Source organism: Puma concolor, chromosome C1 (genome assembly GCF_028749965.1).
Source record: "Puma concolor isolate L17-30 chromosome C1, mPumCon1.1.hap2, whole genome shotgun sequence".
Taxonomy (NCBI): domain Eukaryota; kingdom Metazoa; phylum Chordata; class Mammalia; order Carnivora; family Felidae; genus Puma; species Puma concolor.
This window is the reverse complement of record NC_141674.1, coordinates 24,543,836-24,571,018: the sequence shown is the minus strand read 5'-3', so window position 1 is coordinate 24,571,018 and position 27,183 is coordinate 24,543,836. Positions and strand designations below refer to the sequence as shown.

The following is a 27,183-nucleotide window of genomic DNA, read 5'->3' as shown; positions in this document are numbered from 1 at the left end:
GCCCAGAGCCCGAAGCGGGGCTCGAACTCACGGACCGCGAGATCGCGACCTGGCTGAAGTCGGACGCTTAACCGACTGCGCCACCCAGGCGCCCCTGAAAGTAAAAGTTTTAAAAGGTAGATGGGGTGCCTGGGTGGCTCAGTCAGTTAAGTCTCCAACTTTGGCTCAGGTCATGATCTCACGGTTTGTGAGTTCGCCTCTGCGTCTGGCTCTGCGTCTGGCTCTGCGTTGACAACTCAGGGCCTGGAGCCTCCTTTGGATTCTGTGCCTCCCTCTCTCTCTGCCCCTCCCCCACTCACACTCCGTGTCTCTCTCTCTCTCAAAAATAAATAAACATTAAAAAAAAAAACCTTTTAATAAAATAAAAAGTAGGAAGGTGATCAACTGTGTCAAGTAAGATGCTAATGGTCCAAATAAGAATTGAAAATTGGCCATGGCTCTTAACATCTTAACAAAAGTTAGGTCAACTTATTGTGGGGAGGCAAAAACCCGACTGAAGTGAATTCAAGAGAGATTGGGAAGAGAGGGGAGTTGAAGACAGCGCGGGTGGGCAAGTCTTAGAGGAGTTTTGCTGTAAAGGGAATTAGGGAATGGGTGTCGGGTCAAGAGAGGGTTGATATTTATTTCCATGCTTTTAATGTGGGAGAAATACCATGTATGACGACAGGAACAATCATGTAAAGAGAAAAAACAGAATGGCTGGTGGGGGAATTACTAAAGCTACGCCCCTAAACAGGCAAGAGGCCATGGGATTTGACAGGTAGCAGATCCAGAAAGTTTCTGTCTCTGTCCCCCTTTCACAAGTCAATCCACATTCAGCTCCAGTTCAAAAAGTTCTGATTTGGGCTATCAAAAGTTGAGATAGGTGAATGTGTGTCTATCTCCCTAATATCCTCAGAGCCCCTCGAGAAGCCTCATGGAAGTTAACTGTGATGAAATTTTCTCCACACACCTGCAGACCGTAGCCCAGGGCTCCGCTCTGCGCTTGTTGGATTAGCCCGAAGAGACCCCAAGCAGCTGTTACGCGGCTTGTTTCATAAAGGGGGGTGGTCCTAGACCTGAGCTCTAGGATCCAGACTTTCGAGCTCCAGCCCCACTCCCTCCCTTTCTCCGCTCCGCTCCCGCGCCTTCGCGGTCCAGCTAGAGGGACGAACGTGGCCCTTAGCAGCCACCGTATCCGATGTACGCTGATTAAAGAGTAGTTGTTACAGGGGGGTAGGGCTACCGCTGGGGAGTGGACCCTGAGAACCGAACTGAGTGAGGATTGGGCCAAGAGTCCAGAGGCGGAGTTGAAGGGCGAATTGTAGACGGACACTGGACGGGGCTCAAGGAGGCGGGGCCCAGTAGTGGACCGGAGCGGAGATTGGGCTGGGGGCGGTGTCAGCGCGAGGATTGGGCCGAGCGCTCCGGGGCGGTGCCTGAGGGGGCGGTGCCGTGTCGGAAGTCAGAGGTCAGTAAATAGTGGTGATGTCATGCGGGCAAGATGGCGGAAGGGTGAGCCCGTCATCCTGCTCTCCGGCGTCGGGCCCTGAATTCTCTGAGGGCCGGGGTGCTGGGCCAGGGTCCCCGTGGGGAGCAGGAGGCCAGCGCGCGAGTGGACGGAACTGAAAAGGCGGGGTGGAGTCGCAGTGTGAGGGGGGTGGGGAAGCGGTCTGCCAAGTCTTGGCCCGCGGACCACATCTCAGGGGGAAACTGAGACCCGATCGTTGCGCGGGCAAGAGTCGCACCGCAGGGCCGCCAGATGTGTCTGTCTTCCACAGGGAGGACGTGGGATGGTGGCGGAGCTGGCTGCAGCAGAGCTACCAGGCAGTCAAGGAGAAGGTAAGCCGGGCCGGCGCCCTTCCTCCGGCAGGGCCTCGCTCCGCCTCACTGCAACCAGGTCCGAGCGGCCCCGCCCGACCTACGTGGGCGCCAGGCCTTCGAGATGAGGCCCACCGAGCTCTACTGTTATACCTTATCAGTGTAAGGGAGGACTGACCCCGACTCAGGCCAGTGTGACAGTAGCCACGGTGAAATACATGTTGGTTTAAAGGCTGGCGCGACCCTTTTGTAGGAATCCATAGGAAGAGCAGTTTATTCCAGCTCAGGAAATTCACAGCTTCGTAGAAGAGAGAACGTTTGATCTAGGCCCTGAAGAAGAACTCTAGCGATAGAAACTTACTGCTCTAGTCATTCGGGTATTAGAATGGCACAGCCAGCACTCTGTGACAGGTCCTGAGGATAAGCTGCAATCCTGGGCCTCACGAAGCTCAGTCTAGCAGGGAGGCAGCAATCCCTGTGGGATGAATGAGGCTCTGCTCTACCAATGGACAATGCTGTTGTGTGTTTCTGTTCCCTTCCGTGCTAGTTTGTCAAAGCGGGCCCCAGTGAATTGTGGAAAAAAGTTAATTACCGTTTACCTCAGGGAATTGGGGTGAGTCCTGCTTCAGGGCAGACTCGGGGAGGCTTTCTGATCTCGGTTAAATCAGTCCTCTACTCTGGGAGCATTTTAATACCTCCTTTAGCCTATGCAGTCCTGGACAGCCTCTCAGCTGCAGCCTAGCAAATCTAAGAATGCCCTGAGTTGTTTACGTTGTTGATAAACACGAGGAGAATTTCACAAGGAAGTTTAATTGAAGAGACCTCAAAGAAGGTCACTTCCATTGAGCGATCTCTTGGAAGGAGAGTCTGACGTTCATTCAGCAGGTGTGCGAGGGGCTCCTGTGTGTTTCTCTCAAGGCTGGTCTTACCATAACTCATGAAAAATAGATAGTTGGTTAGCTTTCTATCTTCGTTCTTGGGGAACTCCCAGTTTGAAGCAGGGGTGTGGATGTTGTTTCTGCCTTTGACAGTTACCCCATTCAGAAAGAGGACTTAATCTCCCTCTCAGCTGCTTACTGTTAGACCAAGTTGAGCAAGTTATTTAACCTTTCTAGGCCTCAGTTCCTCATCTGCAAAATGGGAGTACTGATTATACCTACCTGATAGTATTGTAAGGATTGAGTGATAATGTGTAAAGCACCAAGGACAATGCTTAGCACACAGTAAATAGTATATAAGCTGGAGTTATTTTTATTAAGTCCTGAGGAGGGTGTTGGGGAAATCCCTTAAACACCACCCATCCATTTTTACTTCCTTTTTTTTTTTTTTTCCCTTGGTCTTGCAGTGCTTTCCTGGCCTTGCCTCCTTCCCCCTTCCCATCCTGGCTCCATCTGGACCACTCAATTCCCAGGACCCTCAGTTCCCTTGCACCCCTTAGCGTACTGCCCTGGAGACAACAGTTTGAGATGGTGCTATAATCTACCTTCCTGTGCGCCTTACCTCATCCTATAGTGTACGTGTGTGCTTGCATTTACCCACAGACAGTGATAGAGAAAGTCATATTGCTCTTTGGCCCAACCACAGATTCACCAACCTTACTCAGGCCTGAGCAACACCCAGCAAGCTTTTCCAGTCTCTGATATGCTTTTCTTCCCCCTTGCCTTCAGAAACTTTCCCCAGACCTAACTCTTCCTCAAGTCCACTGTTCAACTGCTTCTTCTTTTACCTCTGGGAGACAACCTCACCTCCTACTGTTTATAATTTGAGATCAACAGCGTGATCTCTCATGACTCCGTCCCCATCCCTGCAGCTACCACATACAAGCTTATCTGTAAACACACTCAGCTTCACCTACCGCTTGCCAAATCCAGTGGGTGGTTTTCAGCCCTTATCTTCCTGGACCTTTCTGCTGCATTTGACACTAGTGATCACTCCCTCTTTCTTGAAACTCTACTCCTTTGGCTTTGTGGCATGCTTCTCTCTCAATTCTCCACATCTCCAGGCTTTTCTTTCCCGACTGTCTCATGACTTCCCCTTCCTGTGCCTTAAAAGTGTAGTGTTTGAGGGGTCTTGTCCTCCGCTCACTGCTCTGTTCACTCTACAAACGCTTCCTGGGTGACCTCCTCCATTTCCACGATGGAGTGACTCCCAGTCCTTTACTCTGAACTTTAGTGTTTGAGAATAGCTGCTGATGGACAACTATCCAGATACGCCACACATGCTACAGGACCGAAATCATTGTCATCACCCTCTCTCTAAGCGGGCTTCCCCTTTGGCATTTTCTCCCTCAGCTGGCAGCCCTGCATCCACCCAGGCACCTAGTTTAGCAGCCAGTGGCCCTTCCTTGACTCTTTTTTGCCCTCAGTCAACACATCCATTTAATCACCAAATCTACCTTTTTTGACTAATATTTCTTGAACCAGTCCCATCCTTTCATCCTGACCAGCACTGTCCTTATTCATATTCTGTTTTCTTTTCCGGACTATTGCAGCAGCAGCAGCCTCCTGACTGGTTTTCCTCTGTCTTCTACTCTTGTCACTTTTGGACCCGTCCATGGCACTCCATGCCAGTGACTGGAGTGACCTGTGAAAAAGGCAAAGCTCATCATGTCCCACCTCCTTCAAACCCTTGATGGCTCCCCATTACCCTCAGGGCTGACCAGGCCCTCCATAGTTGCCCCTGGCAACCTCTCCAGCTTTATTCGAAACCAGTTTTGCTTTACCTTTTATGTTCGTTAGGACTGAAATGCACATGGGCTTCGGTAAGCCCTATGCCCTACTATGCCCCAGGCAGGCTTCCTTTGCTGATTCCTGCTCATTCTTTAGGGCTCAGTCCAGGCTTCCCTTCACCAACTCTTTCCAACTTCCTGATAATACACTGGTCACCACTCTGCCCTTGTGTATCAACACTGTTATATGAACATTTTGCCAGTAGACTACGGTCTTCTTGAGGGCAGGCACCGTGTCTGTTCATATTTGTCCCCTCAGAGCTCACAGTCTAGTGACAGCCATTTATCAAATAATCATGCTAATGGCTATTTAATTAAAATTGCTCTGGTACATGTAAATTTAACAAGCAAATTTAAGCACCTACTCTATGCTGCGTTCTGTGTCACATACTGGGAAAGCATCAGTAAACAAAAAACATGGGTTCTGTGCTCAGGGAACTCAGTTTATCCAGGAAGCTAGACTTGGAACTGGTAATCATAATCTACAGTATGACAAACGTTAGAGAACATTCAGGTGCCCTGGGAACATGAAGCAGGGACCCAACCTAATCTGAGGTGGCATCAGGGAAGCTTCTCCAGGGAAGTGACATTTAAACATAGATCTGAAGGAGAAACCAGAGTTAACCAGTTGAAAGGGTTTATTTGTTGTGTTTTTTTCACTTATTTGTTTGGAAGAGTTAGAACCATATGTTCTAATACCATGAAGGTAAGGAAGATGCTAGAGCATCTGAGAAACTTGCAGAAAGCCAACTAGAGCTCAGTGAGGAACGCAGTGGTAGAGGATGAGGGCCAGAGATGAGATTATATGGGCCTTGTAAGTGAAGGGAAAGATGGTGTACTTGCTCATAGGACACTATGGGCACTGTAGAATGTAAAGCAGGGGCAACCTGGTCTGCTCTGACTTCCAAAGCTCCCAGCAGTGTCACAAGGAGAAGGCAGTAGAGGTATCTGATACAACCTGCGAGGAGTCCGTTCGACAGAGCAGGCTGGCCTGGACCAGGATGGAGAATGGCAGAGTGGATGGAGATAGAGAATAAATGGCCCCTCCACTCCAATTAGAGTCCTGAGTCTGAAAGGGAGACATGATTCCCACTCCCAGAGAAGCTTCTTGCTGATAGATGAGACTACCCCATTTCATCCCAGGCTGATGAAAACCAGAAAAAAGTCACCAGAACCCTCAAAAATGCAAAAAAAAAAAAAAAAAAAATTCAGGTGACTCTCCATGTGCAAAATGAGGGGGCTTGCCAGGGGAGTACAGAGGTAGTTTGGGAAGGTACCCCAGAGTGGGTAAGGATGAAACAAAGCAGGGCAAGACTCAGACCAGGGCCGAGGGCCTGCTCTCTCAAACCTGGTCTGAGTGCAGGGTGAGCAGCAGGTCAGTCTGACAGAAGCAAATATTCATTCTGCCCGAAGGATCTCTATGGATGAATAGAACCCTAGAATGGTAGAAGCAAGACTTCGGAGGCAATCCAATCCAGTATTTCTCTCAACACCCCCTTTGTGGAATGTAAAAACCACACACCTTTTTTCTGGTATTAAATTGCCAAGAATCGCTCATAAACGCTTTCTCAACTATTACTGTCACTAGTACAACATGTTTATTTAGTTTTTCGGACAAATAATTTCACATACTGCCTCATATTTCAACTGAACTTCCCTGTAATAGAAAATAAATAGGGGCGCCTGGGTGGCGCAGTCGGTTAAGCGTCCGACTTCAGCCAGGTCACGATCTCGCGGTCCGTGAGTTCGAGCCCCGCATCAGGCTCTGGGCTGATGGCTCAGAGCCTGGAGCCTGTTTCCGATTCTGTGTCTCCCTCTCTCTCTGCTCCTCCCCCGTTCATGCTCTGTCTCTCTCTGTCCCAAAAATAAATAAACGTTGAAAAATAAATAAATAAATAAATAAATAAATAAATAAATAAATAAATAAAAATAGAAACACTTTCCCTTGATTAAAAAAAATCACACACCTTTTCTTCAGGTTACTTGAAATTTGAAACAAATGTCATGACTTAAAGGATTTCAGAGCAATGCATCGGAGTCTTTCGTTTCCGGACTGTGTGCACCCCCTTCCCCAGTCTGCTCTTGAACCACCGATTTAGTGTACCTCCCTCAGGAGAAAACTGAAACTAGATGAGAGTTACTTGTGGCCACAGAGCTTGTAAAGGTCAGGGCTGAGTCTCATCCCGATTCTCAGAGCTGCAGGGAGTCCCTCTGTACTCTCTGCTGTTCGGTAATCCCAGGTCATGGGATTGGGACAGGCAATCATTGTTTCTGTGCTGAGGCTTCCCATGTCACTTGAGGTTTCCATGTGTCTGTCTGGGATAGAAGCAGCCCCGGGAACAGGAACAAAGGGTAGTGGAGCCAGCTGGCTCTGTCATCCCTCTCTTGTCTTCCCCGTAGTCCTCCGAAGCCTTGGAGTTCATGAAGCGAGACCTGACAGAGTTCACCCAGGTGGTCCAGCATGACACGGCCTGCACCATTGCAGCCACAGCCAGTGTGGTCAAGGAGAAGCTAGCTGTGAGTACTCCCTTCACGCTCTGAGTGACTGTCCTTCACAGCCTGATACCCCAACCTTTCTGCTATTAAGGGATTGTTTTTCCCCCATAGGCTCCCACTTTGAAAGAATTATGTCTGTCAAGCAAACAAGCTATATAGAATAAGTATTAATAAGCTCTCCCATTTCTGTATTGTTTTAGCAAATGTTTTCCTTCTGGCAAAGTCATTCACTGTAGACAGTTTAGAAAATACACGTAAGTAAAAGAAAAAGAAAGACCTAGTTCCATCTCCCAGAGGTAACGACTGTTAATATTTGGGGAGTATGTTCCTCGTTCTTTTTCACTTTGTCCACTTTCTTTTTCAAAACTGGAATCAACTGAATATCACGGTTTATAACCTACTTTCTGGCTTAATCATTGCAAACCTCATTCTCCAGCATCATAAATGGCTTGTTATTTTGTTCTGTAGGTTTAACCAGTTCCTAGTTTCCTATTTCATTTTTTTCTGGTACTGGATAAACAGAGCTACAGTAAACATTCTGATTGCTAAATCTTTGCCCTTCATATTTTCTTTATAATAAAATACTAGAAGGGATCATACGGTGAGTACAGTTGTAGGCCTTTTAATATTTATTGCAAAACTACCCTCCAGAAAGGTTGTGCCAACTTCTATTCTTACGGGCCCTGTTTTTATTAATCAAAGATGTGTGGCAGAATCTTTTTGTGAGATAGGATTTAGATTCTAAAGTGAGTGTGAAAAGTGAAAATAGTGTATGGTTGGCTATCCCTGCAAAGCTCAAGCTTCCGATGAAGTATAATATATAGGTTTTGCATGAACAGTTTCTCCTTTAGTATTGGGGAAATTGCACTTTCTTCATCTGATCTCCAGCTGAATCAGTTGCCTTGAGATTAGAAGGCATGTTATGAAAAACATGTTTTGGAGTTCTTTTAGCCAACCTTAATTTTGTTGACTCCTCTTGTAAAATACTGTCTGCGGGCTAATCACAGCTACTCATGAGCATGAGCAGGAGTGACAGATAGTAATCCTGCTGAACTGCTAGGGTCCAGCCAGCAGCAGAGACACCACTCATTTTTTCCGTTTATTTATTCCTTTTTAAAATTTTATTTTTATTTTTTTTAAAGTTTACTTTGAAAGAGAGCACAAGTGAGGGAGGAACAGAGAGAGAGAATCCCAAGCAGGATCTGCACTGTCAGCACAGAGCTCAATGTGGGGCTTGAACTCACAAACTGTGAGATCGTGACCTGAGCTGAAATCAAGAGTTGGACGCTTAACTGACTGAGCCACCCCAGCGCCTCTTTTTCTTTTCTTTCCTTTTCTTTCCTTTTCTTTTCTTTTCTTTCCTTTTCTTTCCTTTTCTTTTCTTTTCTTTTCTTTTCTTTTCTTTTCTCTTTCTTTGTTTCTTTCTTTTTTCTCTCTTTTTCTTTTCTTTCTCTCTCTTTCTCTTTCTTTTCTTTCTCTCTTTCTTTCTCTTTCTTTCTTTTCTTTCTCTCTCTCTCTTTCTCTCTCTCTTTCTCTCTCTCTTTCTCTCTCTCTTTCTTTCTTTCTTTAGTGTTTATTTATTTATTTTTGAGAGAGACATCCAGCAAGCAGGGGAGGGGCAGAGAGAGAGTGGGAGAGAGAGAATCTCAACCAGGCTCCTCACTGTCAGTTCAGAGCCTGATGTGGGGCTCCATCTCAGGAACCGTGACATCATGACCTGAGCCAAAATCAACAGTCAGTCGCTTAACCAACTCAGCCACCCAGGTGGCTATTTATTCCTTTTTTTTCATTTGACAAATATGATTGTATATCTGTGCTAGCATGTGCCAGGCATGCTGATAGATTCCGGGTGTAAAATGCTTGGATAGCCTAATCAGGAGTAAATGCTATGGTTTCCACGAGGTTTTTAGAGCCTGGCCCTGTCAACATCCTATTTCTGCTTGTTCAAGGATATCCCGGCCAGTGTGGCTCAAGCTTGGTGTCTCACTTGCCCCTTCTAGACAATGCATACGTTGGCCCTCAGCTGGTCCCAGGTTTGCGTCTAGGCAAGGATATGTGTTCTCATCCTGCCCATATGTCCCCGGTCTTTCATAGAGAATGTTCTACTTCCTGAGCAACAATGATGATGACATTGTGATATTACAGTACTGCTAGTTAGCAGATGTTTGTTTTATGCCAGGCTTGTACATGCCTGATCTTTTTTATTTTTCACAGCAGCCCTCTGAAGGAAGTCTGTTTGTCCTAATTTTACAGATCAGGAAGCTGACTCAGAGGGGGTTAGGTCTCCAAAACTAGTACCTTTCCCACCACTCCACCCACAGGTCCCCTTCCCCACAGAGTGTGTACAGCATGCATCCTATCCTGCCCATTTTTTTAAATGTTTATTTATTTATTTTGAGAGAAAGAGCAAGTGAGCATGAGCAGCAGAGGGGCAAGAGAGAGGGAGACAGAGAGTCCCAAGCAGGCTCTTTGCTGTCAGCGCAGAGCCCACCTCAGGACTCGGTCCCACGCACTGAAAGATCGTGACCTGAGCCGAAATCCAGGGTCGGATGCTCAACCAACTGAGCCATCCGAGCATCCCCTCTCCTGCCAGTTTTTGATCACTATGACTAGCCTTGAAATTTTGATGAAACAGCCAGTCAGGGAGTTCTGCTCTGACTGTATAGGCCTACTGGGGTCCTGTTCCACACCCTCTTCTGGTGTCTGGGGACCCTGGCTACTTCTGTCCTTCTCCAACCTCAGAGATGGGGTAAGAGGCCATGAGCACTTCTCTGGTCCCTACACAGGGATGCTTTACCCCTGATGCTTCCTTTGCCCCTGACGCTTTACCCCTCAGTAGCCCAAACTCTAACTTGCAGCCTGCTCCTGGGCCACTTGTTTCCTCTTCCGCTTCTCTCTGCAGACTGAAGGCTCCTCGGGGGCAACAGAGAAGATGAAGAAGGGGTTGTCTGACTTCCTAGGGGTGATCTCCGACACCTTCGCTCCCTCACCAGACAAGACCATAGACTGCGATGTCATCACCCTGATGGGCACACCCTCTGGCACAGCTGAGCCCTATGATGGCACCAAGGTATTCATTAGCAGCCTCCCCTGCAGGTGCCTAACAGCACTAGATGCCATCTTCCAATGTGCACTCATAAAAGCAGTATGTGTTCAGGCCAGAAAATAAGTATATGTGTATAACTATACTGGAGAATAGTACTAATCAAGAAGATAATTATCGCTAAATCCATAATCCCATCACTGAAAGAGAACCACTTATTTCTTGTTTGGCTATAACCTTTCATTTCTTTTTGTTTACAAACATTGGTAAAGATAGTTTGAACTCTTTCTTTTTAACAAAAAAAGCACTTTATACATCGAATTTTATAACCTGCTGTAAAAACATATATAAAAAATATCAGCATCTTTCTTACCATCCTTTTAATTATTTACATTCTTGGAAGTGAACAGAGCATAATTATTCCAGTCATTTCTGTAGTGCTGCTCTTGGGGAGTCCTTTCAGCTTTCAGCCTTGATAAGGAATGCTGTACAGGTATGATCTTCTCCCCGTTTGGGTTAAGGCTGATTTCCAGTGGGAATCCACGTATGGGGGGAGGATGTCTTCAAAGCACTTAGATCAACAACAGTGGTAGCGTATTTCTTCCACATTTTATCTTCTCACATTACTTCTTCACGGTTCATGGAGTATTTTCTCCTAAATTCATAGCGTGATGTCACAGCAGGTTGGCATTGAATTTCCTTTCCAAACCTACTGATTTGTCAAGCATATCTGCCAGCACTAGTATCAATACCAACCACTTAGTGGACATTTGAGTGGGAGTGTGAAATTTCCTAAATTGTAGGATTTTAAATTCTAACAGCTGTAAGTCACCAAAGCCACTTGCTGAAGCTCTAACGGAGACAGCTGGCCTTTGCTCCACGTAACATTGAGGAGGGGAGGTGGGGTCTTCTGTTGACCAGCTAAAGTTTGCCACTCCTATGGCCTTACCGGGAACATGGCAGATAATTCACTCGGCAGACTGGCTATGGAATTAAGAAATTCTTGGGGCGCCTGGGTGGCTCAGTCGGTTGAGCGTCCGACTTTGGCTCGGGACCTGGTCTCACAGTTCGTGAGTTCGAGCCCCGTGTCATGCTCTGTGCTGACGGCTCAGAGCCTGGAGCCTGCTTCCGATCCTGTGTCTTCTTCCTCTCTCTCTGCCCCTCCCCCACTCGTGCTCTGTCTTTCTCTGCCTCTCAAAAATAAAGAAACGTAATAAAAAAAAAAAGAAAAGTTCTTGATGAATGCTTTCAATTTGGGGAGATACATTATTTCAAATTTTGCCCATGAATTTGGACTTTATTAGTGTATTTGCACTAATGTTTTTCAGGTTTCACACAATTCAAAAGCGTTTTATACATACAAGCTTATAGCCTGCTTACACTGTATCTTAATTCCCCAGGTGGAATACTAGGGGAGACCATTTTTCCAGGAGCCTCAGTTTTTCACTCCTAGCCCAGTATTCCCCTTTCTAGCCATGGGCAAGCTGACAGGTGCCCTGTGGGGTCTGGCAGCCAGCAGGGGAGAGGCTGGGTTGAGGCTGATTTCCAAATGGGAATAAATGTACAGGGGAATGATCAGTCTCTGAGCACCTAAATCAACAACAGTGGTAGACTATGCTGTCAGAGAGGGGGTGCTTTCTCCACCTAGCACTCCAGAATTTCTGTTCTTTATTTCTTACAGGCTCGCCTCTACAGCCTGCAGTCAGACCCGGCAACCTACTGCAATGAACCAGATGGTGAGGGGGTAGCGGTGAGGGGGAGGCTTGCAGGGAAGGGAGACCACGGGAATCTGGGATGAGCACCCTGTTGGTCTCTACTAGCAGTGGCCCAGCACCTCCTGTGTGGAGAGACCAGAGTGGGACTAGAGTGTACCTTATGTGCGGTAGGATGGGTTGACAGTCCCTTTTCCTCCCTGAACCCAGACTGTGTTCATCTCTGCAATCTGCAGAGACTTTGCTCCGCTCCCTCATTCTTAGCTCAGGCTCCATCCCAGCCCTGCTGCCCTGCCTGCCTTCTCTTTGGCGCTTGTTTGCCAAGCCCCTCTCATGCAGCAAGCCCCAAGCTGGGAACTGGAGCTCAGACATTAGTCAAACCCTCACCCCAGTGCAGACCTCCAGGAACCTGCTGTTAAGAAAGAGAGACAGGAAACAATGAATAAAGCAAGGATAGCAGAGGTAGAGTGACTGTTTCCACAGAAAGGTGGGGGCAGTAGGAACCCAGAAGGGAAGCACCCGGTGCAACCTGGGGAACCTAGGATGTGACACTTACATTGAGTTTTTAAGGATAAATTAGAAGTAAACTAGTTTGGGGGGGCGCCTGGCTGGCTTAGTTGGTGGAGGTTGCCACGCTTGAGCTCAGGGTTATGAGTTCAAGCCCCACATTGGGCGTGGAGCCTACTTTAAAAAGAAAAACAAGTAGACTAATTTTGTTTTTAGCAGTGGGGGAAGGTGTTCAAGCATGGCAGTAGGACATTTTAAGGTCCTGCGTTTGAGAAGTCTGGATTAAGGGGTGCATGTGAGGGAGGGATGGCAATGAGAGCTGCTGGTGGGGGCCGGACTGGAAGGGCTTTGGGTGCCAGACCATGCAGTTTGAATTTTTGTCCTAAAAGGCTCAAAGCAGTGGTTCTTAACTTTTTTTTTAGTCACAAAGGCCTTTAAAAATCTGTTGAAAATGACAGGCCCTCTCTTCACAAAATTTTATTTATTTATTTACTTACTTACTTACTTAGAGAGAAAGAGCACAAGCAGGGGAGAGGGGCAGAAGGGGGGGGAGGGAGAGAGAGAGAGAGAGAGAGAATCCCAAACAAGTTCTCCATTCAGTGCAGAGCCTGGGCTCGATCCCATGACCCGAACTGAAAGCAAGAGTCGGACGCTTAACCAACTGAGCTGCCCAGGCACCCCTCTCCACAAAATTTTATAATGCCATATGGGAGGTCCTTGACCCTCTGTGAAGCCCATGCTTGGACCCTAGCTTAAAAAGCCCTCCCTCCAGGGGAACCTGGCTGGCTCAGTCAGTGAAGCAAATGACTCTTGATCTCACAGTCGTGAGTGCGAGCCCCACATTGGGTATAGAGTTTACTTAATAAAAATAATAATAAAAAATTAAAAATAAATAAAAAGCCCTCCCTAGAGAACTACTGAAGGGTTTTGAAGCCTGAGGTGATCAGATTTTATTTTGTTTTATTTTATTTATTTTATTTTATTTGTTTTATTTTATTTTATTTTATTTTATTTTATTTTATTTTATTTTATTTTATTTTATTTATTTTGTAAAAGAGCCATCAAGCATAGAGAAAGATGGGCAGACTGGGTAGGAGGCTTGGCAGGAATCCCCACGTCAGAGGTAAGTCCAGAACCCAGGGAGTGGCAGGTGGAATGAAGAATGAGGTGTGGAAGACACCAAGGAGGTGGAACCCAGGGCGATCAGATAAAGGAGGAGTCCAGGACAGCACCCAGGGTTCTGGTGGATAACTAGGTGGTGGGACAGTTTAGGGATGGAAGAAAATGAGCACACGCTGCATTTGCTGCACCTGAGCTGATAGAAGTTTCCAGAGGACACCTGGACCCCTGGCTCTGGAGCCCAGAAGGGTAGCCTGGGCTGCAAAGACAGATTGAGGAGTTGTTGGGGGAGGGAGAGGTTAAAACTTGTGGCTTAGTAGAGGTTATCTTAGGAGAAAATAGAGAATGGGAAGACATAAGGAGAGGAAACAAGAGGAGCCACTGAAGACTCACATGGAACAACCGGAAAGGTGGGAGGGGAATCATAGAAGCCTGAGAAGCCGGAAGAGAAGAGGGCGTCACGAGGACGACAGTGGCTCCCAGGGTCAGAAGCCGGACTGGTCACATGAGAGAGGGCAGAGAAGTAGCCTTTATTTTTGTTTTTTAAGTTTATTTATTTTTGAGAGAGAAAGTGTGTGTGTGCATGCAGGAGTGGGGAGGAAGGAGGGAGAGAAAAAATCTCAAGCAGGCCCCATGCTGTCAGCATGGAGCCTGACAGGGGGCTAAATCCCACAAACTGTGAGGTCATGACCTGAACCAAAATCAAGAGTCAGACGTTCAACTGACTGAGCCAGCCAGGTGCCCCAGGAAGTAGCCTTTAGACTGGCAACATGGGGGTCCCTGGGGACCTGAGAACAGTTTCGGAGAGGAGGGCGTTCAGTAGCCAAGTGCAGTGGGCTAAAAAGCAAGCAGCATGAGAACATGCAGATTAGTAGCCCGTTCTAGAGATCCCTTAAATGCTATGCTGTGATACCAGTGGGGCCTACCCACCCCTTCACCCTTCCCGACCCCCCACCTTTGGCCAAATGGCTTTGAAAAAAAACCTTAAGCTTTCCTCACTGTCCATGTCCAGGCTTAGATATGTTTTCTGTAGGCCCGGTGTTCTTTCTCCAGACCCAAAAAACTGACCATCAGTGTCTGTCCCTCTGCAGGGCCCCCGGAATTGTTTGACGCCTGGCTTTCCCAGTTCTGCTTGGAGGAGAAGAAGGGGGAGATCTCAGAGCTCCTTGTAGGCAGCCCCTCCATCCGGGCCCTCTACACCAAGATGGTGAGGGCTCAGCTGGCAGGACTTTACCCAGCTTCAGCTTCAGGTGTCAGGAGGTGGGAGGCACATATCTAGCTAGAGTCACTGCAGTTACCTGGCCCAGAGAGCAGTCTGAGACCCTCTAGAGCCAGACCAGCCAGGTCCTGAGCCAAGACTCTATATGGGCAAAGCTGATTCGCCAGGCTTCTGGCAATCGGGAAAAATGGAAGGGCCAGCAAAACCTGATGGGAATTCTTTTCTCTCTCCTTGGCCAAGCTAGGCCAGGAAAGTGGGTCTGGGGATGGAAGGGTGTTAAGTGCTCTGAGGAAAACCGCTCAGCCACGGAGCTACATCTGAAATCCAGAGCAGCTGGGAGCAGGCTGATAAGGCTGGGGACACAGACCGTACACAACCACTCCCAAAGTCTCATCTCCACTGTCCCCTCCCTCCAGGTCCCAGCAGCTGTTTCCCATTCAGAATTCTGGCATCGGTATTTCTATAAAGTCCATCAACTAGAGCAGGTATGCTGGCCTGGCCTGGGGAGGTCCACTCAGCCCTTGGGGAAGTAGACTGGATTTTGTTGAGGGAAGAAGGGGCACAGGGTACCAAGAGTTCTGGGGTCAGGGCCAGGGTCTGGGGAGAGTGAGCCCTGACTGCTTCTGGCCATCTCCCCCACACTCAGGAGCAGGCCCGGAGGGATGCCCTGAAGCAACGGGCAGAACAGAGCATCTCTGAAGAGCCTGGCTGGGAGGAGGAAGAAGGTAAGAGATATTGAAAGGTGATGGGCAAGTAACAGGTCCTGTGCTGCCTGTAGGGACCATCTGGCCATCTCTGAACACCGGAGAGACCTGGCATGCAGGGAAGCGTGGGGCATGTATACGGCGCTTGTCCATGCTGAGGATAGGCTGAACTAAAAAGGAAAAGTTTGCCTGGGCTGGCGGAATTCCCGGTTTAGGTAAGGAAATCACATGTGTCAGTAGCAACAGATTCCCCTGCCAGCCTATGGGCCAGCCACTTCACAGTCACCTAGGAGGCTTATCAGAATTCAAGATTCCCTTCCCCCCATTCTAAATGAGACTCTGGGGATGTGGCCAAAGTTGTACTTTAAAAAAATTTGGGGGGTGGGGGCACCTGGGTGGCTCCGTCAGTTAAACACCGACTTCGGCTCAGGTCATGATCTCACGGTTCGTGAGTTTGAGCCCTGTGTTGGACTCTGTGCTGATAGCTCAGAGCCTGGAGCCTGCTTCAGATTCTGTGTCTCCCTCTCTCTCTGCCCCTTCTCCACTCGTGCCCTCTCTCTCTCCGTCTCTCAAAAATAAATAAACATTAAATTTTTAAAAAAATTTTTGATGTTTATTTTTGAGAGAGAGAGAGGAAGAGAACGTGAGTGGGGGAGGGGCAGAGAAGGGGAGGGGACAGAGGATCCAAAGTGGGCTCCATGCTGACAGCAGAGAACCTGACACAGGGCTGGAACTCATGAACTGTGAGATCATGACCCTAAGCCGAAGTCAGATTCTTAACAGGCTGAGCCACCCAGGTGCCCCCAAACTTGCATTTTTTTTTTTTTTAACGTTTATTCATTTTTGAGACAGAGAGAGACAGAGCATGAATGGGGGAAGGTCAGAGAGAGAGGGAGACACAGAATCTGAAACAGGCTCCAGGCTCTGAGCCGTCAGCACAGAGCCCGACGTGGGGCTCGAACTCACAGACCGTGAGATCATGACCTGAGCCGAAGTCGGCCGCCCAACCGACTGAGCCACCCAGGCGCCCCCAAACTTGCATTTTTAACGAGCTCCCCTGGTAATGGTTCGTGCCTAGCCAGGTTTGGGAACCACTCGCTTAAGAGCTCAGCCTCCTCTACCTGGTAGCTCAACTTTGGATAGTATGTTGGAGCCACCTGTATGCTATTAACACATTTATCAAGTGGGGGTAAGTTAAAAGTTCAGTGTCTTGCCCGAGATCACACACTGAGGATAGAGCAGAGCCCAGCCTGAACCCAGAACTGACTGTCAAGTCTTAGCTTTCGAATCTATAATACCGTCTTGGGCTGTGCTGCCAGAAGCTGAGTGTCCACAAGACATATGCTAGGCCTCAGCGTAGGAGAGACTTTGACCAGCAGGAAGTATCTGCAGAGGAACCGTGATGGGGAAAGGGTGAGGAAACTGGCACCCTTTAGTCTTGATCGGAGTAAGCTTTGGTGCGAACCTGAGAGCTCTTCAGAGCTCCAAGGTTGTCTTGGGGCTGACCAGGGTACGTAGCCCTCTTTCCTGTTCTCTCTCAACAGAGGAGCTTGTGAGCGACTCACCCACCTCTGCAAAAGAGGCAAAGGTTCCTGTGGCCAAAACCTCCACATCCCCTGAAGGAGGACCTGGCCCCCTGAGCTCCTGTGAAGAGAATCTGATGACTCTGGCCGAGCCTCCAACAGAGGTGACTCCTTCAGAGAGCAGTGAGAGCATCTCCCCCGTGACCCAGATCGCCAAACCTGCCACTGCAGCTGAGGCACCCGTGTTGCCCAAGGACCTGTCCCAGAAGCTGCTAGAGGCATCTTTGGAGGAACAGGGCCTGGCTGTGGATGTGGGTGAGACTGGACCCCCGCCCCCAGCTCAGTTCAAGCCCCACACCCCTGCTGGCCGCCCCAGTGGCCCAGAGCCTAGGCCTCCAGCCAGAGTAGAGACTCTGAGGGAGGAGGTACTCACAGACTTACGGGTGTTTGAGCTGAACTCGGACAGTGGGAAGTCTACGCCCTCTAACAATGGAAAGAAAGGTAAGTCGAGGCCAAAATCCCAGGGAGCAGGGGGGAGGGGGACAAGCAAGAGTTGTTACCCCGTAAGGCAGACTTGTCTCTTTAGGATCCCAGAAGCATTTGTGGTGCCAGTTTCCTCACCCTTTCATTTGTGATACTGATGATGGTGACAGCTGCTATCTGTTGAGTATTTATTACCTTATTTCATCCAAGGTGTACATATGCTCTGAAATAAGAGTGCATCTTACAATCGTTGGAGTCTTAGGTCCAACAGAATAAGGTTTATGCCATGTCCTGGGCTTAGTGTGTTATATTGCATTTAATTTCTCATTTCATCTCACAGCCCAGTCAGGTCGGTATTATTGCCTTCTTTTATAGATGAAGAAAACGAGGCTCAGAAATGTTAAGTAACTTGCTCAAATTCACGTGGCCAGGAAGTGGCAGGCCCAGATTCAGGCCCAGGTCTCTGACTCAGAGCCTATGCCCGTAACTACCACACTGTCCGTTTGGACAATTAAGCCTTACCCTGGGTTGGAAATCCCTGTGTCATTGATTGTCAGGGGTCCTCACCCTTTTTGACCTCAGGAAAGTCATTTAGCCTCCCTAAGCTTATCCCATTATTAGGAGCACGAAATCCACGTGTTTTTTAAACACGTACAGTTTAAAAAAGCATTAAATGAATCCTCATGAACTTGCTGTGACCCAGCTTAAGTTTTAAAGTTTTAGTTTCTTATCTGTATAGTGAAATTTGAGACTGGAGACTCTGACTTTTTGTCAAAGGGGAACCTCTCTAATTCTGAGAAGGAAAGGACAGTAAGAGCTCTGGGGTTGACTGTTTTGCCACATCCAGAATCCCTCTTCAGAAATAGCTGATTGTCAGCAAGGCCTCTCCTGAAACACACACACAGTACCAGTCAGCCACGAAACTTGCCCAGCAGGTGAGCCCTGGCCTGCTGGTGCTGAGAGACTGGTTTGCTGCAGTGGAAGGGAAACTGGCCCCACCACACCCCTCCCCTTGCTCCCTAATGGAAACCACAGGGTTTCCAGTTTCCAACACAATGCTTTCCTTCTGGCTCTGATTCAGTGAGGTCATCCATTGAGCTCCTACCTACTCTTTATGAGACACTGAGGAGGGAGGGGCAAAAGCTTCAGTCTTTATGATGAAACATGAAGCTGTATGGGGCAGGCTTGATGCTAGAGGAGTTCAGAGAAAGAAGGAAGGCTCCAGGCATCAGTGGTTGGTTTACTGAGGAGACAGGCATTGTATAGGAGAGGTGAAGAGTTGAGGGCAGCTGTGGGGCTCAGGGGCCTACAAAGTCCAGATAGCAGAGGCCATGGGCAGGAGAAGTGGTGAGTAAAGCCCACTTTGCTGTATTATCTCCCAGGAGAGGGAGGAATAAGAAGGGTAGATGGGTTAACTCAGAAGCAGAACTTAAGAACTTAAAATCTTAGCCAAACTTGGAACGTTGGACTTGGTGCCATAAAGCGGCAGGGCGTGCTGCTCACATTAGATGCCTGACCTGTACAAAGAACCTCGCGTACAGAGGCTAAGGGCTCAGGCTCTGGGGTTTGGACAGTTCTGGGTTCAAATCCCAATCTTGCTCCTAAGCCATGTGACTTCAGAAAAGTTACTGATCTTCTCTAAGCCCCATTTATTCCTCTACAAATTGGGGTAATTGTTTCACAATAGGTCCTCAATCAGGGAAGAAATATGAGTAGAGCCCTGCTTTGGGGAAATGATGATGATAAAAGGTACTATCTCTGAGCACTTCCTATATGTCTGTATCACTCTGTGCTAACACTGGATATGCATATCACTTAGTCCTCACAGAAGCCCAAGAGAGGTCTGCGTGATTTCCCACCCCCCTCCCCTTTTTTTTTTTTACTGGTAGGAAACTTGAGATCAACCACCCACTCAACTAAGTATTTAGAAAAGCATGAAAAAGTACTTTGGGAAAGTGGAAGAGTAGGTGAGGGACCCAACAGGTGGTATGGAGTTGCTGGCTGGGTGGTACTAAGGGCCCGTTTGAGATACCAGTCATGAATTTTAAGAGACACCAGTCAGCACTGGTGTACTTTTGTCCAGCTATAGTCAGTAGCTAGGTGCAGGCATAGAATAGATGGGGAGCTGGATTTAACCAGGGTTCAAGTTTAGCTGGGGGAAATCGGTAGAGGAAAAGAAGAAAGTCCACAAGTATATGCAAAAAAGTGATCAGAATTGTGGCTCATGGAATTGGAGCTGGGAAAGGGAAGGAAAGACAGTGAAACAGTTGGATTAAAGAGCCATAGGCTCCAGGGCACCTGGGTTGCTCAGTCGGTTAAGTGTCCAACTTTGGCTCACTCAGGTCATGATCTCATGGCCTGTGAGTTTGAGCCCGATATTGAGCCCCGCATTGGGCTCTGTGCTGACAGCTCAGAGCCTAGAGCCTGCTTCCGATTCTCTGTCTCCCTCTCTCTCTGCCCCTCCCCCCTCACACTCTGTTCCTCTCTCTCCTTCAAAAATAAATATAAAAAAAAAATTTTGTTTTATTAAAAAAAAATACTGTAGGCTCCATTGGGAATTGGGCTGTGGGAGAGCAGGGTCAGAAAAATGAGTGGTGGGTTGAAATGGGACAAAATGAGATTACGGGGGAGCTGTGGCATAAGCTCTTCATTGCTCTGCTCTGCTGCCTCTGACACTCGGGGGTTTGCAGGAGGGCTGGGTTATCGCTGCCGAAGACCCACCACAAGCAGTCACTTAGTCGGGAGAAGATGGGGCCTTGGACTGACAGGAGGACAGTGGGAACAGAGTAGAGAGAGTGAATCTTAAAAAGAAATAATGAAGGCTTGGAGACGGTGAGTGACTCCGTTTTTCTCTTAGGTCTACATCTTAGATGACGTAAGAGAGGCTTGGTCTCTGGACACAGCAGAATCTCTTGGGGTAGGCTAGCCACACAGTCTCCCACAGTCCAGGGGCAGTGGGGCAATCGTTGTCCTTGCAGAGCTGCTTCCCACCTGCATTTTGACCCAAGAGCCATTTAATCTAAGAGCCTGGACTTACCCTGCTCAGGTTCCCTCAGCAGGAGGAGGGGAAGGAGAGACTGAGACAGGCCTATGGCCTGCAAACCAGAAGGTGCCCTGGGCTGAAGGCCCCACTTCACCAATGACTGACTTGAGAGTGGCTTTTGCCTCCATTTCTTCTCTGGGGAAGCAGAGATCCAATTAAACAGAAGAAAATGAGCTAGTTAGTATTCACCTGAAAACTCCCCTTTCTTAAAAAAAACAACAGACAAACTCCATCAGGAAATCTTAAATTGTTTTGGCATAGCTCAGTTCTCCGCCACATGCACAGTGTAATGGAGATGTTAGTACTCTTGTGTGAGAGGACAAGATGGTGGGAGGAGGCACATGGCAGAGACAGCCCTGGTTCTCATCTCTGCCACTCAAAGCCTTCATTTCGTCATCTGAAAACTGGGACTGTTAATACCCACCTCAGAGGGTGGGTGTGAGGTGCTCCAAAACTGTAAGCTGGTACTCTGTTTTCCACCCCTGGAAGGACTGCCCTAACATTTAAAGCCTGAAAAAGAGGGCAACCTGAGGTTAGGGAAAGCGGTCATGGCCATGGCCACACCTCTGAAATGAGGAATCAGCCATAACTCACAGGAAGCCAACACTGTCAGCCAGCCAGGTGTGTGCCACCAAAATGTCCTGAAGGCATAGAGAGACTTGGATGCGGAGTCCGAAGAACCTGGTCTTGGTTGCCAGTCTGCCCTGGCTAGCCGTGGGACCACGTGCAAAATTACTGAACTCTGAGACCGTGCCTTTAACGGCCCCCATTTGTTAAATCCCCACTATGTGTATGTGTGTTACGTGCACTTCACATTGACACTTCTAATCTTAACACTGTTGGATCTCAAACTGCAGGCCCAGGCCTACAAAGAATCACCCGGGTATCTATTTATAATGCAGAGTTCTGGGCCACCACTTAGACGTTCAGAATCTGAATGAGGGGGAAGGGGAGGCAGGTATCTGCATAATAAGCTCCTCCTGTGGTTCTCTGCAAAGAGGGTGGTTTTATCCTTGTTTTATAAATAGACTGAAGCCTAAAATAACTTACCCAAGACTACACAATAGATAAAAAAAAAAAGTAAAGATTCCATCCAGGTCTACAGGGCTCCAGAGACTCAGGATGCTTGTGGCTAGGAAGTGAGAACAGAGCAAGACCCCTTATAAGGAGCACAGGGGCAGGGCTTAGGGGAAGTCTCAGAGCCTGGGTGCCTGGTGAGGAGCAAGCTGTACAAGAAACAAGGACTGTTTACAGGTCGTGCCATTGGAAGATCAGGGACCTACTTTTTTAAAATATGCTTTTAATAGACAAAAAAAGTTACAAAGTAGTATGTGTTCATTATAGAAAAAAAAAAAATACCAAGAAAATTACCCCATGACCTCATCACCTAGAGGTAACTATTGTTAGTATTTTTGTGGGTATTTTACACATCTTTTCTCTGTGTACAAGCATCTGTGAGCATAATTTTTTTAATGCTTATTTATTTTTGAGAGAGGGAGAGAGAGCATGAGTGGGGGAGGGGCAGAGGAGAGAGAGAGAGAGAGAGAGAGAGAGAGAGAGAGAGAAAGAAAGACACAGAATCCGAAGCAGGCTCCAGGTTCTGAGCTGTCAGCACAGAGCCCAATGCAGGGCTCGAACCCACGAACCGCGAGATCATGACCTGAGCTGAAGTCGGATGCTCAACCGAGTCACCCCAGGTGCCCCTTTGAGCATATTTTTTTAATGGACTTACAATACATATACTTTTTTTCTGCATATTCTTTTTTAAAAAACTCTTTTTGTAGTTTTCTTCTTAGTAATAACCTTCACATGGACATTTTTTTATGTTCCCTCTAAGAAGTCCTACCCAAATAACGAATGTTTAGAGCAGTGACTGCTAACCTTAGCAGGCATCAGAATCACCCAGAGCAGGGATGACTAGACTTTTTCTGTATAGGGCCAGATCACAAATATTTTAGGCTTTTGGGGCATACAGTCTGTTAGAACTACTCAGCTCTGCTGTTGTAGCAGGAAAGCAGCCATAGGCGATATGTAAACAAATGGCAAGGGCTGTGTTCCAAAGCTGAATTTCCAAAAACAGGCAGTAGGCTGGATTTGGTCCATGGGCCGTAGTTTGCCAACCCTGGTTTAGAAAAGGGTCCATGAATATCTGTTGGGTGCAAACTCTGTATTCTAGGCACTGGGCATACCTAAGAAAGGAAAACAAAGAACCCTGCCCTCAGGGAGCTCACATTCTAGTTCCTCTATTATTGACAATAAGCATATTAAGTCTAATGATGTAATATGTTCGAAAGTGATAAATGCAATGGAAAAAAGAATAAAGAGAGCAGAGTGCAGAAGTGGGTTGCAGTTTAAAGCGGGATGGTCATGGCAGGCCACATTTAGATGGTAGGATTTGAGCAAAGGCGTGAAGGAGGTGAGGAAATTGGCCTGTGGATGTCTGAGGAGAGAGTTCTAAGTACAAGGAACAGCCCATGCGAAGGCCCTAAAGCAGGAATGTGTCTGGTGTGTTTCAGGAGTAGCGAGGTCAGTGTAGGTAGCGTGGAGTGAGTGAAGAGGAAGAGGTTCATTGTTTATGTCTTCTAGAAGATTTCTGTGGCTCCTGGGAGCCTCTGGGCCAAAGTGCTTCTTCACTATTTAGTAACTTACTTTTCCTCACTTAATAGTTTTAGATTATTTTGCCATGCATATAAGTGCTCTACAGCCTAACATTTAAAAGCCACATAATGTTCCATCATGTGACTATACCATTTATTTACTTTTGTAATTCCCTGTCAGTGGACTCTCAGGTTTGTTTGTTTGTTTGTTTGTTTTTTAGATGTTTTTATTTATTTTTGAGAGAGAGACAGAGCATGAGTGGGGAAGGGGCAGAGAGAGAGAGAGGGAGACACAGAATCAGAATCAGGCTGCAGGCTCTGAGATGTCAGCACAGAGCCCGATGCCGGGCTCGAACCCGCAAACCATGAGATCATGACGTGAGCCGAAGTCGGACGCTTAACCAACTGAGCCACCCTGGTGCCCCAGGTTTTTTTAAATTTTCATCACTATAACCGCACTACAGTGAACATCCCTTTGGCTAAATCTTTTACTGAATCCAAGATTTTTCCTTAGAATGGATTCCTAAAAGTGGAATCACTGAGCCAGAGTGACAACAGAATGTGAGAGCTTTGATGTATATTTGCCAGGCCCTTTTGAAGAGTGCCATAACCCCCAGCTACAACCTGCTCATACATACCCCTTCCCACCTTTGACACTGTGGATCATGGTTCCAGGCTCAAGCACGGACATCAGTGAGGACTGGGAGAAGGACTTTGACTTGGACATGACTGAAGAAGAAGTACAGATGGCACTCTCCAAAGTGGATGCCTCTGGGGAGGTGAGTGGGCCTGGCTGGCCACAGGGAAGCAAGCCCAATGATCCCAGTGTTTGAGGACTCCTCCCATCAAGTGCAACTGTCCCCTCAGGGTGGATCCCTGTTCCTGAGATGGCAGCTTCAGGCCCTGAATGGTTTCCGTCAGCAGGCTCTGTTTCCCCTCAGTTCCAGGGTAGATGGTGAGAGAGTACCTGACATTAGCTCTGCATCAGAGTCACCTGAGGAACTACTAAAAAGTGTAGACTCCAACCCTGCCCCAGATCTTCTGATTCATGGTTCCCAGGGATGGGACCTGAACAGATAGATTCCTGGCCTTGGAGACAAAAGATAGTGTGATCTAGGGCGAGTCACTTAACCTGAGCCTCTGTTTTCCCATCGAAAACAGAATTGATCTTAGAAGCACATAAGCTGTGAGAGGTAATGCATGTAGACATGTTAGGCATCGTGCCTGGGACATGCGAGCTCTCAGTGAATGTTACTGAAGCCACCACAAAACCCAGTCCAGTTAGAAGCTCAGAGGCCTTATTACTCTAACTCTTCATTACCTGCCAAAATCAAGAAGGAGTCATTTTTGAATGAAAGGCAGGGAAAAAAGCTCTCACAGCTAAGTGGCAAGAGTGAGGCTCCAGCCCAGACATATAACATTCAAGTCAGTGTTACTCCCACTGTTACACAAGAATCACATGATTTCTTCTATCATGTAGCTCATAAACCTGCTGTAAAGAGGTAACAGATTAGAAAGATAGGCAGGGCCTCGTTTTTCATATGGGAAAACTGAAGCCTGGGGAGAGGTAGAGACCTACCCATGAGTACTTTGCTTCTATGACCTCACTATACCCAGGGTAGAGAAGGCCCATGATCCCCTATCATGTCACAGGGGCTTAATGCCTTCTGGGTCTTTGCGACCCTCTGTAAAACCTGGCCACCATATACCCAGGCAGTCATTCTACAACCCATCATACCGGGGATCAGCTGACAGCAGGCCGCTAGAAAGTTCCCTGGAGAGACTTCAGCTGAAGTTAGGGCACTGGAGCCCCTGATGAAGACCCTGTGAGCACCTGCAGTACAGTGCCACCTTGCTTCTGATCACGGGGCCACTCTCAAGTTTTCCTTAAGGGATTGACTGAGTTGGTTCCTGGAAGCAGGATGTCCCCTCCCAGTGTCCAGTGTTGGCTGATGGAAGCATTTCCTTTGGGTCTGGAATGATCAGAGCAGCAGCCCCACCACTTGGACACAGGGCAGCTCTGCTCCCAGACGTGTTCCTTAAGACAGTGGTTCACTCTCCTAGGGGGCAAGGTGTGGCCCAAGGGGTGGGGGGCAGGGTGTGCAGGGAGTTGGGGGAGGATGTTTAGGGGAGGGCTGTCTGGAAATGGGGGCAGCAAGGGGAGGCTGGGTCCGGGCTTGACTCAGAGGAGTAAATATGTGTTTGTGCTCTCCGTTATCCCCTCCTGTCCGCAGCTGGAAGATGTAGAGTGGGAGGACTGGGAATGAGGGGCCAGAGCGCGCAGCTCCCCCGCCCACAGAACCTCCCACCCCCTCGCTCACCTCAGCCCAGCCCTGGAAGACACTGACTGAGAATGTCCCCCCAATGGCTTCTGTCAACCAGACCTCTGGGTGGCTCTTTACTGGTCTTTTGGGCCTCTGCTTACATCTGGGAAGGGGCTCACTGAATCCAAACCAGGAACTCTGACTTGTGCCAACCATAGGATGACTCAAAGGGGAGGAGCCCTACCCGCCTCACCAGAAGAGCCTACATTTCTCTGCTGAACGCCCACTGTTCTTGGGGACTCTTGCTGGGAAGTCCCAAGGGGTAACTCTAGCCCTTCTATCTGTGCAGGACCTAAGCACCAGTCTCTTGGAGGAAGCTGAGAGAACACTCTGTCCACCCAAAAGTAGGCAAGGAGGGCCATCCCACCTGTCCTAGCTAGACAGGGATGGCAAGCACATTTTGGTTCCTATCCCAGTGAGTGAGAGGCATTCGTCTCTGGGAAATTTGCCTCTCTTGGGAATCTCCCCTTCCCAGGCATTTTCCATTCCCAGAAAGGTTCCTTGTGGTTCCAAATCTAGAGACCAAACCCCAAGTTCCCACCTCTTCCCTTTCGTCCAGCCCAGGCTGGTATGTCCCCAATGCCTCTCCCAGGGCTTCTTCATGTCAGATGCACCCAAGTCCTTAGCCCAGCTGTGCCACCTGCAAGAGTCTGCTCTTGCATTTCTTCCCCTCCCCAAGAAGGGAGGGGGTCACTTCAGGCCCTTCTGTGCATTGCCTGGCGGGATACCTTGTCCAACCAGCTACCCACCTCGACCCCCCTGTAGCTTAGGACACAAGCCAGCTACCGGCGGTACAGAGCAGCGATCAAAGCTGAGTCCTTACAACTCTGGTAAGCCCAACTTCTCCACCTCAGCCCTTCTGCTGCTTGAAGGGATATGCTGGGGGTGAACTTCTTGAGACTCTTACCAGGCTTCTGCAAAAGCTCTTCTTCCTGAAGACAGACCCGGTCTTTGTGGCTCTCACCCTTTGCTCTGGTAAAGCTATTCCTCTCTTGGAGGACTGAGGGGCTGCAGGAATCCCTGGAGACCCTGGTGCTTCATGATGCTGCTCTGGTGATTCTTGTACATTATCTGGTGTATTCACCAATGATTTAAAGGGATTGTGGTCAGGTACGCCAAGAGAGTGGTGGTCAGTTCCACTTGAAACCTTCAGTGAGGGGGGTGGGATGGAGAGAATTTTTTTTTTTTTTTGATGGGATGGGGTTTTTCTCTTTGTAATTATTTCTTTAGTTTAATTAACTGTTTGGTTGTTTGTGCAATATTATATATTTTAAATTATAATGCATCTCCCCAGAGTATTTTGTAGCCAGGGAAAGAAAAAAGGAAAACAAAAAAAAAAAGATTCTAACAGCTGTTAGTTTTGTAATTAAAAAAGAAAGAAAAAAGAACTTTGTCCTGAACCTTTTCCAGACTTGCCGTTAACAGCATTAAAGAGATTCAACAGAAGCTGGAAGGTGTCTGGGGGTCCGTTCTTGTCCCCAACAGCAGTTGCCCTGGAGCCGGAGCAGGATGAACACAGTGCGCAGGGTGGCTTTCTGCTTGGAGCCCGGGGAAGGGGCAGGGATGGTGGAAGTTGGGGGGAAGTCTGGGTCCTGAGGAAACCCCTGGTCCTCATCTCAGACAGCTTAGACTTTGGGATGAGGCAGGGATAGGGCTCCCAACAGGCCTCTTACCAAGACAAGGAGTCAAGAGACCACTTCTGCATTCCCAACGCTTCTGCTTTTATTCGGAAAGGAAGTTGCAGCAACAGTGGTTCCAGCTGCTCTTGGTCATTTTTCTCCTCTCCTCCCCCTGTACATGTATGATTCTGGGGTCTGGTTTTTTTTTGTTGTTTTTTTTTTTAATTTTTTTTTCAACGTTTATTTATTTTTGGGACAGAGAGAGA

General features: G+C 48.0%; 1 protein-coding gene across 3 annotated transcripts; it reads left to right on the top strand.

Annotated features, from left to right (window-relative positions):
• The first annotated feature begins 1,157 nt into the window (after window positions 1-1,157).
• On the top strand, window positions 1,158-26,744 carry BSDC1 (BSD domain containing 1). Of its 3 annotated transcripts, none has more exons than XM_086716328.1 (11): window positions 1,158-1,182; window positions 1,761-1,821; window positions 6,929-7,045; window positions 9,927-10,094; window positions 11,749-11,803; window positions 14,497-14,612; window positions 15,041-15,109; window positions 15,271-15,349; window positions 16,873-17,352; window positions 23,650-23,753; window positions 25,209-26,744. In XM_086716328.1, coding segments are annotated over exons 1-11 (1,284 nt in total). In that variant the 5' UTR covers window positions 1,158-1,180; the 3' UTR covers window positions 25,242-26,744. The 3 variants fall into 3 exon arrangements, with proteins under 3 accessions (XP_086572454.1, XP_025790631.1, XP_086572456.1); XM_025934846.2 differs by lacking the exon at window positions 1,158-1,182 and adding an exon at window positions 1,455-1,494; XM_086716330.1 differs by lacking the exons at window positions 1,158-1,182; window positions 15,041-15,109 and adding an exon at window positions 1,455-1,494.
• Window positions 26,745-27,183: the final 439 nt, after the last annotated feature.

Excerpts from the sequence above, each read along its gene's own strand:
- BSDC1 (XM_025934846.2), top strand. Across the intron at positions 7,046-9,926 it reads TGGTCAAGGAGAAGCTAGCT|ACTGAAGGCTCCTCGGGGGC; the intron begins GTGAGTACTCCC and ends TTCTCTCTGCAG. Across the intron at positions 15,110-15,270 it reads AAGTCCATCAACTAGAGCAG|GAGCAGGCCCGGAGGGATGC; the intron begins GTATGCTGGCCT and ends CCCCACACTCAG.